General features: G+C 59.8%; 1 protein-coding gene across 2 annotated transcripts in view; it reads right to left on the bottom strand.

Moving 5' to 3' along the window:
• Window positions 1–1,068: 1,068 nt before the first annotated feature.
• Window positions 1,069–17,608, bottom strand: part of PDGFA (platelet derived growth factor subunit A) — a 17,098-nt gene continuing 558 nt past the window's right edge. Inside the window, exons 2-6 of one of the 2 annotated variants that reach the window (XM_077758815.1) lie at window positions 16,626–16,722; window positions 11,772–11,891; window positions 9,648–9,835; window positions 3,628–3,754; window positions 1,069–1,338 (exon numbers count right to left, since the gene is read on the bottom strand). In XM_077758815.1, the coding sequence (XP_077614941.1) occupies window positions 1,328–1,338; window positions 3,628–3,754; window positions 9,648–9,835; window positions 11,772–11,891; window positions 16,626–16,722 (543 nt within the window). In that variant the 3' untranslated portion in view covers window positions 1,069–1,327. The other variant, XM_077758814.1, reaches the window with a different exon arrangement.

The following is a 17,608-nucleotide window of genomic DNA, read 5'->3' as shown; positions in this document are numbered from 1 at the left end:
AAGCCGGTCTGAGGACACGTGAGGGGAGAAGGGTCTAGACTCGGTTACACAACTAGAAACACGTGAGCACAAAGTGCTTTCCACGCATTTGGGTTTCGTTGGTGAGTTTTTCTTTTCCTTTCGGTTCAAAAAAAAAAAACATAACAGGCTCTCAGGTATATAAAAGTGGTAATATTAGATAAAAATACAAACTTCACCTTTACAAAACAAAAACACAACACACACACACATTTCTGTTGAATACATGTAAAGCGTAACATCTTACCAAAAATAAAGGATTTAGATTCTGTCCAAACACTGGCAGAGGGGTGTCACGGCCAGGCCGGGCGGCCCAGGGATGAGAGGCCGGGACGGACTCGATTGGTTCACGCACTGTTCTCTTCAAAATGGCTTAAAGAGTAAGACAAAATGGGGTGGGGGAGACACACGTAAAGCCAGAAACATTCCGGAAATGATGCACAGGTGGGTATACCATGTTTATTTTAATACATCTCATTCGGTTTGCATCCTGCGAGGAGAAATACCGTCCCACTGTCCTGACTTACAGCAGCCTGGCATTATCGGTGTCAATGTCATCCAAGAGACAATTAAAAAAACAAAAAAAAACAAAAACAAAAACAAAAAAACGCTAGCCAAAGAGTAAAAAGGAAAGCTTAATAATCACTTTATGGTGTAAAAAAAAATCCACTTAAGGCTCTCGGGAAGGTTTCTGTATAGACTTAAACACTACGGCAAAGAGATGTGTTTCTGAGTCCCGTGTGCCCCGCAGGGCCCTCGGCACCCGCGCGGACTACTCCGGAAATCAGGCGCTGTGTCCCGGGCAGAAGCACCTGTGACCACCCTGGACAGAAACCCGGTCCGTCCGCCGAGGCACGTCGTGTCCGTCCCACGGGGCGTCCCTCCATTCCAACAACTGTAGATATCTCTGTGAGTCAGTTTTGTTTGTCATGTTTCGTGGTTCTGTTTGCTCTTTCTCTCTCTGTCTTTTTTTTTTTTTTTTTTTCAGGNTAAGATCAAACAAAATGAGACAGACTTCTGCTTCTCATCTATATGGAGAAGCAGACAGAATTTTTTCTCCCTTCTTTTTTTTTTTTTTTTTTTTTTGACAAGGAAGCTTCTTATTGTTTCACCGAGTGCTACAATACTTGCTTTGATGTCACATTAAACAAATGTATACTGTCTCTTTGTTCTCCAGGGTGCGCACGGAGACAGTTTTCACGGAGGAGAACAAAGACCACACGCTGGCAATAAGCACCGTACATAGTAGGTTCAGGAATGTAACACGCCATGTACATCCGTGTCCCGGGAAAGGGCTGCTGGCTGATCCTCACCTCACATCTGCGGGGAGAGAGGAGACAGACAGACACTGAGGGGGGACTGAGCACACGCCCCATGGCGTGGATGGTGACCGCGGCGAAACGCTTCACCCAATCAAGGGTACGCACTCACACCGCGGCAAGTCTCAGGATTTGAGGGTTTGGTGGAATTTTTCAAATCAAACGTACCTCCCTCGTTACGCTTTCCGTAACATCCTGACCAGAACTGGGATTAGGCTTTGGGATCTCATGGAACATTCCTTAGAGCAAGCCCCCATTCTCCCATTGCACAGATGAGGGAAACTGAGGCCCAGAAAGTTAGGGTTTTTTTGTTTGTTTCTTTTTTGCCTTTTTCCTCATGTTCTTTTTTCTCCTGGCCTAGGGCCAGGAGACAGTGATGTCTGGAGCTCTGGCAGCCATCCTGGGCCTTGAGACAACCCTGAAGATGGACACCACCAGGCAGATAGGCAGGGTCTCCATGACTGGGCAGATGCTATGCTGGGCTCTGAGCTACAGCACATTACCTGTTCACTGCTCACCTCAACACCTTCACCACCCACATGCTAGTGGGGCCTGGGGTGGCAGGGACACCCCCTGCCTCTCACTCGGGGTCCCCGTCACCAGCTGGCCATTGAAGGCCAGAGCCCAATCAATGATGTGCAGACTGGGCCCACAGGCAGGCATAGAGCCACACCCTGGGGAAAGCAAAAGCCTTGGCCAAGCCATTGTTCTGGGGCTGCTCCAGGGACCCACCCACGCGGACCTTTCCTCCCCAGAGGATTCTAATGAATGGCCCTGACCCTCAGGCCTCAACTGCTGACCCCACAGCTTTCTGTAGTCACTCCACCAGAGCCCGAGCTCTTGGACAGCATCTCTAAGAAGTTCTCCCACAGCCACCTGTTTGGGATGCTATGTGCTCGCCCAGGGCCAGATTCTCCAGAGCCGATAGGCTACCAACAAGGAGCAGGAAGGCCGGAAACTGTCTCCATGAGGCCTGTGGTTGCCCAAGCCCCACTGTCCTCTGGGAAGCAGTTTACCTGTCTACAAGACTATACTTCCCCGGCCCCCTTGCTGCCGAAGGGTATGAGCAAAAGTCACTGGGCGGCACTTCTCCGAGAAGGTTCTTCTGCCCCTCTCCCCTCTTCACTCTTCTAGGCTGGAGGGTAGATGGGCTTTCTGGAGCTTTAGCAGCCATATTGAACCACAAGGCAATTCTGAGGATAGACACCACCAGTCCCTAACGGAAGAGGGTCCCTGAGGGTCCCTGGAGAACACCACACATGCTCTTAAATGCCTACCTCATCTCGGCCCTTGCTTTTGCTGTGTTGCTAGCAGCCAAACACAATCTCCAACACAGTAGCCAACAGCCCCGTATGTTTAGGGAACATTTTCAAACAAGATCTACTCCCATCTTTGAAGACCCTTGCCTATAATCCTTTAAGCCTCAATTTCTCATCTGTCAAATGGGGCGGGTAACCTGCCCAAGGAGATCCTGGCTAAGAAACATCGGCGCTACCCCACTGCCATTCAGGAACCCAAATCACTCCACTCACGTGACGCCGGGGCCTCCCCAATCAACGGAAGAGACCAAAGCCAGAGCAGGGGCTCCAAGCAGAAGGGAGCCATGGATCAGGCTCCATGTGCGGCGGTAGGGAACCCAGGGGCGAACCCAGGGACGGAGCGAGCAGACCCACAGCCCAGCCAGACCCCGGAAGCTTGCAGACGATCGGGCCCAATCAGGCCGCCGCAGGAGGGATTCGCCGTGTGATCAGCCAGTGTACCCCCACCCGCAAGGCTGCAGCGCATCCGCGGGCAGCTCCTACCTGGTTGGCTGCGTTAGGTGGGTTTTAACCTTTTTCTTTTCCGTTTTTTACCTGACTCCCTACGCCTTCCTGTTAACAGAAGGGCAGGGAGGGTGAGCGGGCCTAAGGGAGGGCTGCAAAGCTGAAGCAATAAATACCTGAGCTGTTTGTCTTTCTGGAAGAAAACTCGATTAGCTTTGGCACAGAGACACTTCCTGGTGCCCTTGAGCCAGCCTGACACAGCGGTCACAACGCCACGCTGCTTCTGGGCAAAGTCTGCCCGGGACAGAGGAGGCCACCAGGTCCCCCCCTGTGTCCAGTGCCCCCCTCCCCAGGTGGGGCCTCTGCCACACGGCCCCCAATCACCCCTATGCCCCGAGTGGGGCAGGGCCTTCAAGGGTCTGCCCCTTTGCACCCCCGCTGATGCCTGTGGGCAGTGGTGTCCCAGCAGGTCCCCGGCAGGTCCCTGGTCAGCCGCGGCACCAGACCCCACGGCCAAGGCCGCTTACCTGTCTCCTCCTCCCGGTGGTCCGGGTTCAGGCCGGTGGCCGTGCACGTGCATTCCAGATGCTCCTCCAGCCGCACCTGCACCTCTTTTAACTTTGGCTTCTTCCTGATGTATTCCACCTTGGCCACCTGCCGAGACAACCCTGCCGTGAGCACCTCGGCCCCGCCCCGCACGAGTCATCGGGGGAGGGGGACCTGCTCAGCCCCACCCAGGCCAGGAGGCCGACGTCTGAACTACAACCTCTGACCTCCTTCCCAGTGGACAAGGCAGGAGTGCTAGGTGGAAAAGTAGCCCTCGACATCTGTGGTTTGGTCCACTTGACCTTAAACCCAAAGGCTCATTTGTGCAAGATGGGAGGTTACCGGGTGCCCCTCAAGGTAAGAGCTCTGCGGGGGCCCGAGAGGGAAGGAGTTCCCTTCTAGATCCAGGGACATCTGGAGCAACGGCAAATGTCCAGCTGCATCCTTGATTATTGAAGGGGGGAAACCCACGGCTGAGGCGCTGGGCTGCTCCAGACAGCTCAGGCTTGCTCTCCCTCCTGCGCACAGTGCTGTGGCCCCATGAGGAGCAAGCACAGCCCTGAGGATCCACAGGAAGGATGTCGGGGTTTGGATGTGGATTCCGGTCTGTTACGGACGGCAGATCAGGACCCCACAGGCTCCAGGCCACAATGCCTGCCCCGTGGCCACGCCAGAGCTGCCCCCTCACAGCCCCCCCCGGCCACGGCTGCCCTGGGACTGGAGAAAGCCAGCCCTCTCAGAAACACCAGCAGGGACCCAGGGCCATCCAGGGGGGTCTACAACCCCTCCAGCCGGGCCTCCTCCATCCACGGGCCGCGTCACCCCAAGCTCCCGGCACAGAACCGCAGCACGCGGACCTACCAGGAGGAAACGGCCCAGCCCACGGGGCTCAAGCCCAGGCAGCCCAGTGACCAAGTCCCTGTGGACCCCGTGGGCTCATTCTGTCGTGGGAATGCCACTCCGCTCTCTACACGCACACACATGTGCACACACAGCGTGTGCACACACCCTGTCATGTGAACACAGCACCACCCTCCACACATGCACACGCACGTTCCGTCCCAAGAACACAGCTACACACACACGCACATGCGCACACACCTGGTGTTGGACGACACATCACACACACAGGGAGCACGGTCAAGGTGGCCTCACTTCATCCCAGTTCATGTAGGAATGGCCCTGGGGGATATCCATTCCACCCCTTCTCTGTTGGCCTGGGGAAACTAAGGCAGAAAGGGAACAGGGTCCACCCAAGTTACACCTGGGGCATGTAGAGGCATCAGGGAGCTGGCAGGGGTGAAGGGATCCCTGCACGAGAGCAGCAACGCCCAGCTTGGGGACAGTGAGGAGGGGAGGAGGTGGGAGAGACAGTGGGGAGGGGAGGAGGTGGGAGAGGGAGCTCCTCTGCAGAGACCCAGAGTCCAGAAGCCAGAGGACCCCAGGCAAGGGGGCAGCCCACCCCACAGGAGACCTGGCCCCAAGGTTTGTCCAGACCTGTTGGTGGCCGTGGCTGCTGGGCCGCATTAATGGTTAACCCACAGTACAAAGGGGGCTGGGTGCCCCAAGGGCATGGGAAGTGGTGTGCAGCCTCAGGTGTGAACACAGGCAGCCAAGTGTGAGCTCAGAGGTGGGGTGGGAGCCAGGCCAGCCTTGGGGCCAGGCCTGGGAGTGTTCCTAAGTAGAGAACAGAGACAGAAGGGGCCACGGGAATGAGCGACCACAACCACAGGGCAGATTAGCTCCACCTGCTGCTCTAGGAGGCTCTGGGAGGCAGGAGCATGTAGATGGTAGGCAGGGGAAGGTGGGAGGGGGGGAGAGAGAGACCCTCGGGACATGGACATGGGGTTCTCCGACAAAAGTCACAGCCCCCAGGGCTTCGTGTGCAGAGAAGCACCAGAACTTGTAGCTGGGCCACCTTCCAGAGCCAGCAGTGCCTGGTTGATATCAGCCTGCCTGCCTCCCCACAATCAGCCCCCAGGCCTTGAGGACACTGGGAGGGGTCCACCTCATCAGGCCTTGGGGCCCCGGCCTGCCCTCCCCAACCCCTGCATGGCACAGACTCAGCTATCATTTCCTCTGGGGGCACAGATGGAGGGGCAGGCTTGTTCCCTCCGTAACAGGCTGGCCGCCTCAGGGAGGGCAGGCTCTCCAGAAGTCCACCCTCCAGTGCCCTTGACAAAGTACCCCCAATCCAGTCACTGCGCTTGGGGACCCACTTTCTCCTCCGACGGGCCCATCTTTATCAAAGAAAAACAAACAGTGATTTATGATTGCACTTGCTTCTGGGTATGTGAGGGCTCCAGGCCCTTCTACCACCTCTGTCTGGCCAGGAAATAGCTGCATTTTTTCCCCCAAGAACACACTGTCAATATTAAGTTCTCAAAAGCAGCCTCCATGCCAGCCGATCCCCAGAACAAGACGTCTACATCCTCGGGACCCTCATGCCCGCCGCCTCGGCCCCCAGACCCACCATGGAATCAGAACAGGGTGCCACGCCCCTCTCCCCCTCTCCCCCAGGTGTCCTGGGTGCCTGAGCTGCCCCTTCCAGACAGGATGCTCTAGTGTCCCACTGCCCTGCACACCCCACCTGTACACCTCCCGGGGCAAATCCACCCAACCACACCCCCCCAGTGATGCCATGACCCCTTCTAGACAAGGGACACTGAGCACCAAGTACCCTGGGGGGACCCCTCTGAGACCTCCTCCCCAGGTTATGGCCTGACCACTCCAAAGGCAGGGCGGGGCAGCTTTCTCTAGGCTCCTCTGTTCCGCTCACAGCTCCCCTGTGAGGGTACAGGGACGGTCCATTTTACACACTGGGAAACTGAGCGTCTCCTTTAGCCGGAAGGAGGCCTGTATTTGGACACAGCAAAGACCCTGAGCTCATCCCTTGACTGAGGGACCTTCTGAGTCGGGGAAATCTGTCCTGCTGGGCGTGGGGACTTCAGGGCCCTGTTGTTCAAGACACAGGACTCCAGGTGTCCCTCTGCGTCCCCTGGATGGAGCCCCCAGCGTCATGGTACTCTAACCTGACCCAGCTGGTGGGTGGTGTGGGGCCCTCCTCCCCTGGATGGCTGGAGAGGCCAGCACAGCCCAGGGGCACTGGCTTCCTGAGGCCTGCGCACAGGGCTCTCCCCAGGCAAGCACGGGGCACAACCACCAGAGCCCAGTGCCCTGCTCAGGCGGGGAGGAGCTCAGAATCCCTTCACGTGAGACCCTCGCTGCCAGAACCAGTCATTTCTCCCCTGGACCCTGAACTGGGTCCGCCATTCCATCCAAAGTGGAGAGGCCAGTCCTGGGCACCCCAGAGAACACACCCAGATCCCCCTTCCAGAAGCCTGAGGTCTAGCAATGCAAAGCCACAGCCAGCCGCCCTGGACGTGGCCACAGAGCTGGGTCCTGGCGTCTGGGGACCTGAGGGCCTTACAGAGTTAGCAGACTGATCGACTTGGTTGTATGCCCGCAGGCTGCCTGAAGATAATGGGAGCCCCAACTTCCAACGCCATCCCATGGCCGGCCCAGCCAGCGCGGCACCACCAGAGTCAGGGGCCATGCTGTCTACACCACCCTTTCTCCTGGCCGGCGAGTCTCGGGTGTGGGGCACAGGGTCAGAGGCCTGCAGGGTCTAGGGTCAGCCCTCACTGGGGAGCAGAGAAAGGGCTCGTCCCTCTGGGATACCAGAGCATGCCTGGCCCCCAAGAGCAGACCCCAAACACCGACCGCCCTGCCCCCAGGCCCGCGTGCTCACCCCTCCCTGAGGTCTGATGCCGTGGTCCCTAGCAAGCCCAAAGGGACCAGCAGGAGCATGGGGCCCGGCCCCCACCGAGGGCAGATCTCAGAGAACAGATGAGGCCCTGGCCCCAGGGAGTGAAGGCCCACACCTGAGAGCACCATGGAGCTGGGAACAGAAGACGCCCCAGGGCACCCTCTACGAGGGGCATGAAGGCAAGCCACCCTTCAACCTCAGTGAGTCCTGGAGCTCAGGGCCTGGGGACTCCTGGCAGCCTTTGGCTGGACAATTCACCGCCTGGGCTTCAAGGAGGTGGCCCCTCCCAGTCTTCCCTTCCCTTCTCCAGCCCGTGACCTTTAACTGTGATCAAAAGGCCGTAAACCGGAAAACAAGGCACGTGCCAGCCCGGGCAGGACCTCCCACCTGCCCAGCAACGCGGTCCCCTGCGGGCCCCCAGCACCCCTCAGGGACTCTCGCCCAGGACTATGCAGAGCCCGAGCCATGAGATCTGCCTCAGCCCCGCTGGAGCAGGGTGGCTTGCTAGGCAGGCAAGCGTGGGGGCCAGGCTGGCCTCTACAATGGCCCTCCTGTTCCTACTGACCTTTTGTCCCTTCGTGGCCAAAACCCCCAGTGTCTGGGGCCGGATGTGTCCCTGCCAACCCCGCGATGGGGAGGCAGGGAGAGGAGGAGGAGGAAAGGGTCTGAGAGGAGCAGGACGCCGGACATGTGCCAGGCCACTGAGCTCCAGCTGCAGGACTAGCCCTCTGCCCCCTTGGGTGGACCACAACCCGTCAGAACAGATGAAGGCCCCTGGGGGGAGCCCTGGCCCAGGGCCACCATCTGCCCAGCCCTTTGGGCCTGTGCCTAAGGCAGACATGGGTCACTCACAGGGAGGGGCCTGGATGTACCCACCCCCCAACACATACCACTTAGACCCCCACCCACCCACAGAGGTGGGCCAGGGAGAGGACACTGCTGCCCAGCCCAGACCGGACACTCCCCACGGGAGGCAGGTGCATCCCCGCACCTCTATATCTGCGAGAGCCCAACTGGACACTGGAAGGGCAGCCCCAGCACCCACGGGTGGTACCGTCTCATCTCATCAAGTGCAGCACCATCCCCACACCCAGGAAAGAAGGATCTCAGCCCCTGGATTCTTGGGGCTCGAGACCCCTCACAACACAGCACAGGTGAGGACACCGAGACCTGGGGGAAGCCACGCTGGTCACGGCCCAACAGCAGGTGCGGAATGCACAGGCCCTGTCCCCTCGGGCCTCCATTTCCCCCTTTGACAAAGGATGCAGTGCTGGGCTTGGCACCCAGCTGGGGGCCCACGCAGCACGGGGTCAGAAGGCCCGGGTCAGGCCCATCGAGACAAGAGCCAGCGTCCAGGGCTGGCACCCTGGGAGCCCCGCCACAGGGAAGTATGTGCCTTGGGGATCACAGTGCAAGAAGCCCTGGAATCTGCTTGCTCAAGGCCCCAAGTGCTCGAGAACCATGTCCCCAAAGGTCCAGTCAAGCCCCAGTTAAGGGTCTAACATGCCTTCTCGAGCGACAAGCAAGGATCTGGGCCAGCTACATGGTCCCTAACCAAGAAAGTCTCCCGGGCACTTTGCTCCAGGGCCTGGATGGGCAGCAGACAGGGGTATGTAACAGCCTCCCATCAGGAAATAGCTTCTGACGTCCTCCCAACCCCGGAAAGGCAGTCTTCATTCCAAGAAAAAGGGACCCATCTGCCACCTGAGACTCGGCCGGCTGGGTGGTGCCCTGCTGCCCAGATCCATGCTCCAGGGTCACGTGGGACCCTGGCCCACCCAGAGCCAGCTTCCAGGGAAGGTAGTGCCCTGCCCTAGACACGGACTACCTGGGGCTCGCCCAGGTTGGTACAGACTCATTTCACAGATGCTGTGAGCAAGGCCAGAGGGAAGCAGACCCTAGCAGAACCTTCTGGCCACTGGCTCAACAGATCCCAATCTGGCAGGCCAGAGTGACCTGAAGAGACATCTCAGCTCTGCCTTGGAGGCCGCTACGGCCAGGACCCCACCTGGAACAGGGCTTTGGGGTAACCCCCAGGGACCACAGAAAGGCGGCAAAGACAGAACCCAGGAGGTTCACCGCTTCAGCGGGGAGGCTGTGTACAGTGGGAGGGGGGAGAGGAAGACAGACATCCCCCCTCACCCCCCAATAGCCCACCCTGCCCCAGGTCCCAGCTCTACCCGCACCCTGTTCTGTACCTGGAGCCCCCCAGGGGCGGGGCCCAGGGCTCACCTTGACACTGCGGTGATGGACGCGGGAAGGCTGGCATTTGACACTGCTGGTATTGCAGCAGCCCGCACAGCGCTTCACCTCCACGCACGGGGGCCAGATCAGGAAGTTGGCAGACGTGGGGTCAACCTGACTCCGAGGTATCTCATAAATGACCGTCCTGGTCTTGCAGACCGCGGGAATGGCTTCCTCTGCAGAGCAAGAGCCACAGTGAATGTGGAGGCCACTCCCCATGTCCCACCAGCACCCAGGCCCATGCCGGGACCTGCGGCCCTGGAGGGTCCAGGCCAGGCCAGGCCTAGGCGACCAGGAGCCAGCTCTGCAGGCACATCCCCATGTGGCTGAGGCTTCCTCTAGGCTCAAAGCGTCCCACAGCTCCAGGGCCCAGCAAAGGGGGAGAGAAACCCAGCCCCTGACGGGGAGCATCTGAGAGGGCCCAAGGGTGAGCAGCAAAGGCTGGGGGGAACCCCCCAGGAGAAAGGCCTTGCTGGCAAAGGGGACCACAAGACACAGGGAGGCCAGAGGCCAGGGGAGCCTGAGGTGGCCTGTGGATGGGGTGGGCATGGGAACCCAGGCCGGCAAGGGATCTCTCCACCCACAGTTAGGGAGTTCCCAGGGCTGGTGGAAAATAAGAAACAGGGAAGCTGAGGCTGGGATCCCAAGAGTGACAGCCCCACTGCTGCCCCGCCCCGCCCCAGTAATGCTACCTCCACTGTGCTCCTCAGCAGAGGCCAGCCCGTCCACCCTAAGCCCCGAAGTTCAGGGGGTGCCAGGGCACAACCGCCAGATGAGAATCCACCCATGACCCCAGCGTGCACCCCACCCCCAACACGTGCTGGGGAGTCCAGCCAGGCTCTGGGGCTGCCCACGGGAGCTACTGCCTGTAGGGAAGCCGTGGCCCCCAAGCCCAGGACTGGAGGGAGCCATTCTGGGATGCAGAGGGCCGGGGCACGACCCCTTTTGCTGGCACGATGCTGACCTTCTGCAGACAAGCAGAAAAGCTTGAAATGGGGTTGAAGGACAACACAGTCCTGGCGGGGGGCGGGGGGGCGGGGGGTTGGGGCCAGAGTCTCTCCTGCCTGTCCTGCCCCCAGGCGGGGATCCCCCAGAGCCTCGGGAGACTTGGGATACTTGAATCCTCCAAGGTGCTCTAGGAGCACCTGGAGAGGGGGCACTGGGCCTCTAAAAACAGCCCTGCCGACAGGGAAGGCTGGGTGCCAGGGGTCATGGGCTGGGAGAGGTCTGGGAAACCTGTCTGAGTGGGGCCGAGAGAGGAGCCAGGGAGAGCGGCCTTGAGGGTCTGGAGATCGTGAAGCCTACAGTTGTACCATAAACGTCACCTAGGAATCCTCACCCAAATGCTGCACTCAAGGATAGAAGCTAGGAAATCCACTTCTGGGAGAAACCTTAAAGCTCAGAGAGGGCAGTTGCTGCCCAAGGTCACAGAGCAGTGAGTGGCAGTGGGTGGTCACACCCAGGCAGCGAGGAAAAGCAGGAGGAACACCTAGGTGGCATGAGACTTGAAGGGTCACACCCTGAGCCCTGGTCCCAGGGGGAGAAAGTGCAGGCCAAGGTCTGTCTCAGAGCCAATGCAGAGCCTCCAGGGACGACCCCCACGCCCAGCAGCCAGGCCTTCCTCGGGGACACTCTGCTAGGGGACAGGACAGAAACACCCCCCAAACACAGGCCTGGCACAGCCCAGGAGCGGGCCGAGGGTCAGGGGCCGGGCCCAGCACACACAGCACGGCCACGTCCCCTGCCCTGCAGCCTCACGCCAGCGCCCCAGCACGCCGCGCTACAGACTGGAAATGAAACACGAGCGCATTTTCCAGCGAGGCCTCTCCAGAACAGGCCCCAACAGGACCGGGCACTTAAGGAATTTATGTGGCCTCCTCTCCTGGAAACTCTTGGCCCAGGCCAGGCTGCAGCAGGCGGGCCAGGGCAGGGAGGCGCCCCCGGCAGAGGAGGGAGGCCTCGGGAGACAGCGTGCGGCAGGGCTGGAGTCGCTGGGGCCCCGGCGCAGCCTGGGCCTTTGTTTTACAGAGGAGGGAAGAGACGGGTCCCCTGAAGGCACGGTGGGGGCAAGCCCCCCAGCCCGGCACCCTACCCGGCAGGCCCAGGGCTCACCAATGCTTCTTTTCCTCCGAATGGGCACGGGCCGCTTCTCGGGGGCATGCTTGGTGGCGTGGCCCCCGGAGGCATGGCCCCCATGGGCTCTCAGACTCGCTTCCAAAGGATCCTCGGCCCCTGCAGGGAGAAAGGACATGGTGAGCCGTGGACCGCATCCGCGCGGAGCCCTGGGGCCTATCCAGCCGTGCTTACCGCCTGCCTCACCCAGACACACAGCATCCCCAGGGAGACCCTCCACTCCCACAGTTGCAGATCCAACTGCCAAAAACCCCCCACCGACCTCTGTGAGGCCTACATGGAGGGGCCCGGGGCGTGGTACCCTTGCTGTACCTTGTAGCAAAGCTGTGGACCCGTGGCAAAGGGGCCACGTGTGGTCTCCCACGGCTCACCACCCCCCCCCCAGGTGAGGGTGAAGCAAGTAAGGCCTCCCTCCAGAAGACCCAGAACTACCAGGTCCCCTGCCAGCAGCCAGCCCCAGCTCCCGGAAGGGCGCCCGAGGGACCAGCCCACCCTGCTGCTGTGACCTTCCCGTATGTCTCCCTCTCCCTCCTTCTCACCAAACCGACTCTCAGCGAAGCACCCTGACCTTTGAGGGGCATCGGAAGCCAGCCCCAACCGGACCGACAGCTGGCACCTGCCCAGTCCTGAGGCCAGTCCACTGTGAGGCCACAAGAAACGCAAGCAGGGAAGGAAAGGAGCAGGAACCCTGGGGCCTGGCCAAGAGGCCAGCTGGCAGGAAGGCATGGGCGCTTGCTGCCCTTGACCTCAGTAATGATCCACACTTAAATCAGAACTGGACCTGCACACCCCAGGCCCATGACAGCCCCGGTACGCAAGCCGCCACTCTCTCCCACCCCAGTGCCCCGAGCAGCCTAGGAGGTCCCCGGTGTCTCACATTCCTGGATGAAAGAGGTGGGGTAGGAGGGACACTTGGACCGACCTGGCCCATGACAACACCGCCTGTGCCCGAATGGCTGACGTGGGTCATACCTGGTCTCCCTGCCTTGACCCCAGACCCAGCTGCGGAAGGAGGAGGGGGGTCTCCTTCCACATCCCCCTCCATCCACCCCAGACCCAGCCACGGGGCTCCTTCCACACCCCCCTCCATCAACCCCAGACCCAGCCGTGGGGGGAGGGGGTCTCTTCCCACACACCCCTCCCTCCTTGGCGCCCCGGTAGATGAGTAGGGACACCGGGTCTGAGAAGCTCTGACAGCCAGGGGATCCAGCAGCTGCACACGACACTTCTTCTGTGGCGTCCTGGCCACCAGCCCAAACCGCTGGGTGCCCGGACCAGCAGGGCCTCAGAGACCATCTACAAACCAACATATCTGAAACTCCCACTCTTTGAAAACGAAAACCCAACACCAGGCGAAAGGCGTGACCAGCAGAAGATCCGTTCTTTCGGAAAACTGGAGTCTGGGAAGAACCCAACTTCTCACTTAAAATGACTCAATGTTCCAGTGCCGCTAATTTTTTCGAGACCCAAAATAAGATTCGAACACGACTATTCATGCAGTAAGAATTTCCCAACCACTGTTACAAGAGGCATTTTTTTCATGAAAAAGTGACATTTATGAGTCCCGTCCCATGGTGGCCATCTTGACGTCCCCAAACCAAAGAGCAGCGGAACCCTCAACTCCCGAGGGCTTCACGCTGGCCACTAGCCTCAGAGACTCACTCAGGCCAGGCGTCACCTATCGCTTCCCCGGAGACAATCGTGATGTATCCACAGAAGGCGCCCCCCTTCCCACACCTGGAGACTGAGGCCCGAGTCACAAATGCTCAGCAGGGGCATGGCCGCAGGAGGACCGGGAGCCCCATCCAGGCCTCTCGGCTGAACAAATAGAGAAGACAACGGCCAGGCAGCTTATCAACAGCGCTGAAATCTGAAACGGTAGATTGCTTTCAAGACAAGAGGCAGAGAAGAAATCACTCCTGGTCAAACCGGCCCTCCTCTGCCCCCGATCACGATGGGTGGCCGGCGCAGCTTGCCGGTCTGCGCTAATGGGGGAAGCGGCCTTCTGACTGATGCCGCCTGAGAAGTGACCCAGCAGTGACTTCGGAGAGAAGGCCCCGCCTGAACGATGCCCTAAAACTGCTCTCAGGACACTTAATCAAGTGGGTTTCCCTTTTGTCTCCTGTGCACAAATGTCCAAGTGACAGCTCAGGACAGGGACAAGCCCTCCAGCCTTCAGTCCTGGTGCAGCACTGATGGCCCAGGATGGGGACATTAACCTATCGGTCACTCAGTGACCCCCACGAGGGCACCACCGCTGCCACCTGGCTCAATGGCTTGTTTCTCATCACACTCCCCCAAGTCCTGAACCCCAGATACTGGTCACTCAAAGCCCACACACTGGTCTTTCTACCCAAAAGCCCCACGTGGAGACTCAGCGACCCCCCCAACTCCATACACCCCTGGCCATGCTCAGGCTCAGGGCTGTTCTCACTGCCCCAGGGGTAGGAATCCTAGGTCTCAGCCTTCATCTGTAAAATGGGGATGCCGCCGCCCACGGGGAGGAACCCAGGACCCTACAGGTCCACCCAAAGCCCCGCCCATACCAGAAGGGAGGAGTCAGCCTGTAAGAAAACGCCTTTTCTGCTTCCAGCCCTTACTAGCTTTACACTCTGAGCTCCAACCTGGAGGGGCTGGCTCACCCTTGGAGGCAGGAGGGACAGAAGGACCATGGGCTAGGGGGCTGGTTTTCTCCATGCCCTAGCTCCTTCCTCGGGGATCCTAAACAGGCTCCAGGGCCTGGAGGCAGCTCAGTCCTCAGCTGTTTACAACTGACCCCTCAGCTGTTTACAACCTTCCCCAGCAGCAAGATCTGTTTCAGCTCTTCACTTTGGGCAGGAACAGGTGTTGGGGGAAAAAGACCCCAAAACAAACTTTAGAAGCAGCCAGTCGCAACTCCTACGCTCTGGCCAGAGGCCATACACTGCCCTGGTTCCCAGCTGCCATGTCCCTGTGACACGGCCAGACCAGGATGGAAACCCACGTGGGGATGTGGGTCCCAAAGGGCCTCCTGGGCCTGTGAGCACGGAAGATCCCCAAGCCCGGCTCCCAGTATCCCCATCACGAGGAGTCCTACCCCAGAATCCTAGTCGGACCCCAAACCATGTGACACATAGGGGGTGGGGGTGCAGGAGGAGGACCCAGGGCTTTTTATAAGGGGGCAATTTGAAACCAGCTCGGGGGAATAGCTGGTGCATCCAGCCTTTTGAGCTTGACCTCCCGGACTCCCGGGAGACAGGGACGTTCTGGGCCCACAAGCCCCCAGGTCAGGAATGCCATCAGCATAACCCACCAAGCTGCAAATGCAAAATGTGTTAATGGGTGGGGGGTGGGGGCGGGGCTGCAGAGACCAGAATAAGAATGGTCCCAACAGAAAGTGAATGGCCCATTTCCCGGTGGCATCCCAAAGCCGGCCCACAGGGAGGCCAGCCCTTCACAGGCCTAGTTCCCGCAAGCTAAAAAACAAAACAAAACAAAACAAAATGAAAAACCTTGAACGCTCTCAGGGAAGCAGTCTCTTCACTAGCACAAATCCACCAGGGTCCAGCAAAGTGCCGGCAGTGTGTTCTTCAGCCAGCCAGAGCCAAATCCTGCTCCCCAGGGTTACACATCAAGGAACCAGTCCCAAATCCCCCCTGGCCCAACTCTGATCTTCAAGTGAAATTCTACCCCCTTCCTGATAAGGATCAGCCAAAGGATTTCCTGGGTCACGAAACTACAGAAACCATCGGCCTTGCTAGAAAATGGTCTTGGCATGAAATGAAAATAGTTCAGGCCTCTCCACCACCATAATTAGGTACAAATTTCCAAATGACTAGACCATGTGATTTTACTTAATTCCCCCACCGCCCCCCTCTTTCAGGGTAGTCTGCCGTGAGAGAGAGAAACCTTCACTGAATGTTCCACCGACCACCTTCAGTCACCGGCTCTGACGAGTCCATCTTGGGCCTCTTTTTACAGGACACGAACAGATGTTCTCGGATAGAGTAGTTCTGGAGCTGACCCTCGCAGGCGCCTCATTCCAACAATTTACGAATATTGAGCAGGGGACCACAGAGACGTGGGTCAGAATCCTGGTCCTGGAGGAAAGGGCTCCCTCGGGTCCACCCCGCAGTGCAACCACCACCAGCAGCAACAACAACCTGGGTCCCAGGGGACCTTCGCCCAGTCCGTCCCAACTCCGCAGCCAACCCTAAACATCTTAAAAATTCCCTGTTTACAAATAATCTATAGAGTGGCTAGGCTCCGGGGCCTGGGGGTGAGCCCCAAAATAGTTCCCAAACCCCAGACGGTTCCAAGAGGCGACTTTCTATTGGCCTGTGAAAAGAGGAAGGCACGGGTCTCCAAAAACCAAAGGCCCCGCTGCCGCCGCAGGAGCGGGGCACCAGTTCACGCGATGACACAGCGCCCCGGGCAGGGGGCAGCTCCTCCCGCGCGCGCCTGCCCGCGGGGCGCACGGCCAGGGCTCCGCGCCCAGGCCCAGGCCCGCTCCGCTGCTCCTCCCGGACCGAGGACAGGCCCGGAGCCCGCACACCTGGCCCGGGCGCCGGCGCCCCCTATGCGGCTGAACTTTCAGTGACACACGCGGCATTTTCCTTAAATGCAAAAACAATCCCCGGGCAAGGGAGCAAGTTGCGGCCGCCGCCGGGAGAGAAAGTGGGGATTGGAAGAGAAACTCCTGACTCATCCGCCTGGGCTTTTATGGCCCGGGATTGGATTCTGACCTTTCGGTGCGTTCCTGCGCGGCGCCCGCCCGGCCCGAGCGCGGGAGTCCGCGCGGGGCGCATACCCCGCACACCCGCCCCGCGCGCCGAGGGAAGGGACGCGATTTACCTACGGAGTCTATCTCCAGAAGTCGCTGGAGGTCCCGGATGCTGTGGATTTGACTGTGCGCCAGCCTCTCAATCACCTCGCGGGGAATCTCGGCTTCCTGCAAGCAGAGACACACGGTCAGCACCCGCGGCCCGGCCAGCTCGTGCCCTGCGCCCCCCACCCCCCGCGCTCGCAGGCTGCCGTACCCCTGCCCGGGGCCCTGGAGTCTGAGGCCAGGGGTGGGGCTGGGTGAGACCCCAAATTCTCCGCTCCCACCCAGGTCCGCCTTTGCAGACAGAAAACCCTCCCACCTTTAAATTTTCAAACAAAAGCCCAGTACTGCGGACCCTCTGCCCCGGGTGTCAGTTACAGGAGGTCTGGGGGCCTCTGGGAGCCCAAGGAGTTTCTGATTTAATAGTGAAATCGACATCCAGAAAGATCAAGTTGAAATGCGTCACGGATCGGCGACGAAAGTCACGGCAGCCTTAACACTTTAATCCAGCCAGCGGCTTAAATTTCACACCCCGGAATCCCGGGCCGAACATGCGGGGTCGCGGGTCTCCGTCGCAAAAACACGCGCGCGCGCACTCACTCGTTCACACGCGCGCCCCACCCGCTCCGGCCCGGCCGCGGCCCTAGCGCCGCCCAAGACGCCCCAAATCCAGCTGGCGGCTGGGAGAGACTGCATGGCAATGGGAGGGTTAAATCTCCACCTCTCGCAGCTCGCGGTCCCTGCCCAGACCCCCCCCGCCTCNCTAAGTTCCCACGACGGGGGCTGCAGAAAGTCATTCATTACAGCAGAGCTCCCGGGGATTCGGGATTCGACATTGGGGGGGTGGGGACGCCAGCGGTGGGAGGGCGCGGGCGCCTGGCCCAGCCCGGCTAGCCTCACTCAGCCACCTGTAAGCAGGCCCCGGGGTGGCGGGACTGCGCCGGCCCAGCCAACACGGCTAGGCTTAGGGACAGGAACGGGGGGAGGGGGCTGGGGGTGCTGCGACCCCTTA

Source organism: Crocuta crocuta, unplaced genomic scaffold, assembly GCF_008692635.1.
Source record: "Crocuta crocuta isolate KB4526 unplaced genomic scaffold, BGI_CrCroc_1.0 scaffold273, whole genome shotgun sequence".
NCBI lineage: Eukaryota > Metazoa > Chordata > Mammalia > Carnivora > Hyaenidae > Crocuta > Crocuta crocuta.
This window is presented reverse-complemented; position numbering and strand designations above follow the sequence as displayed.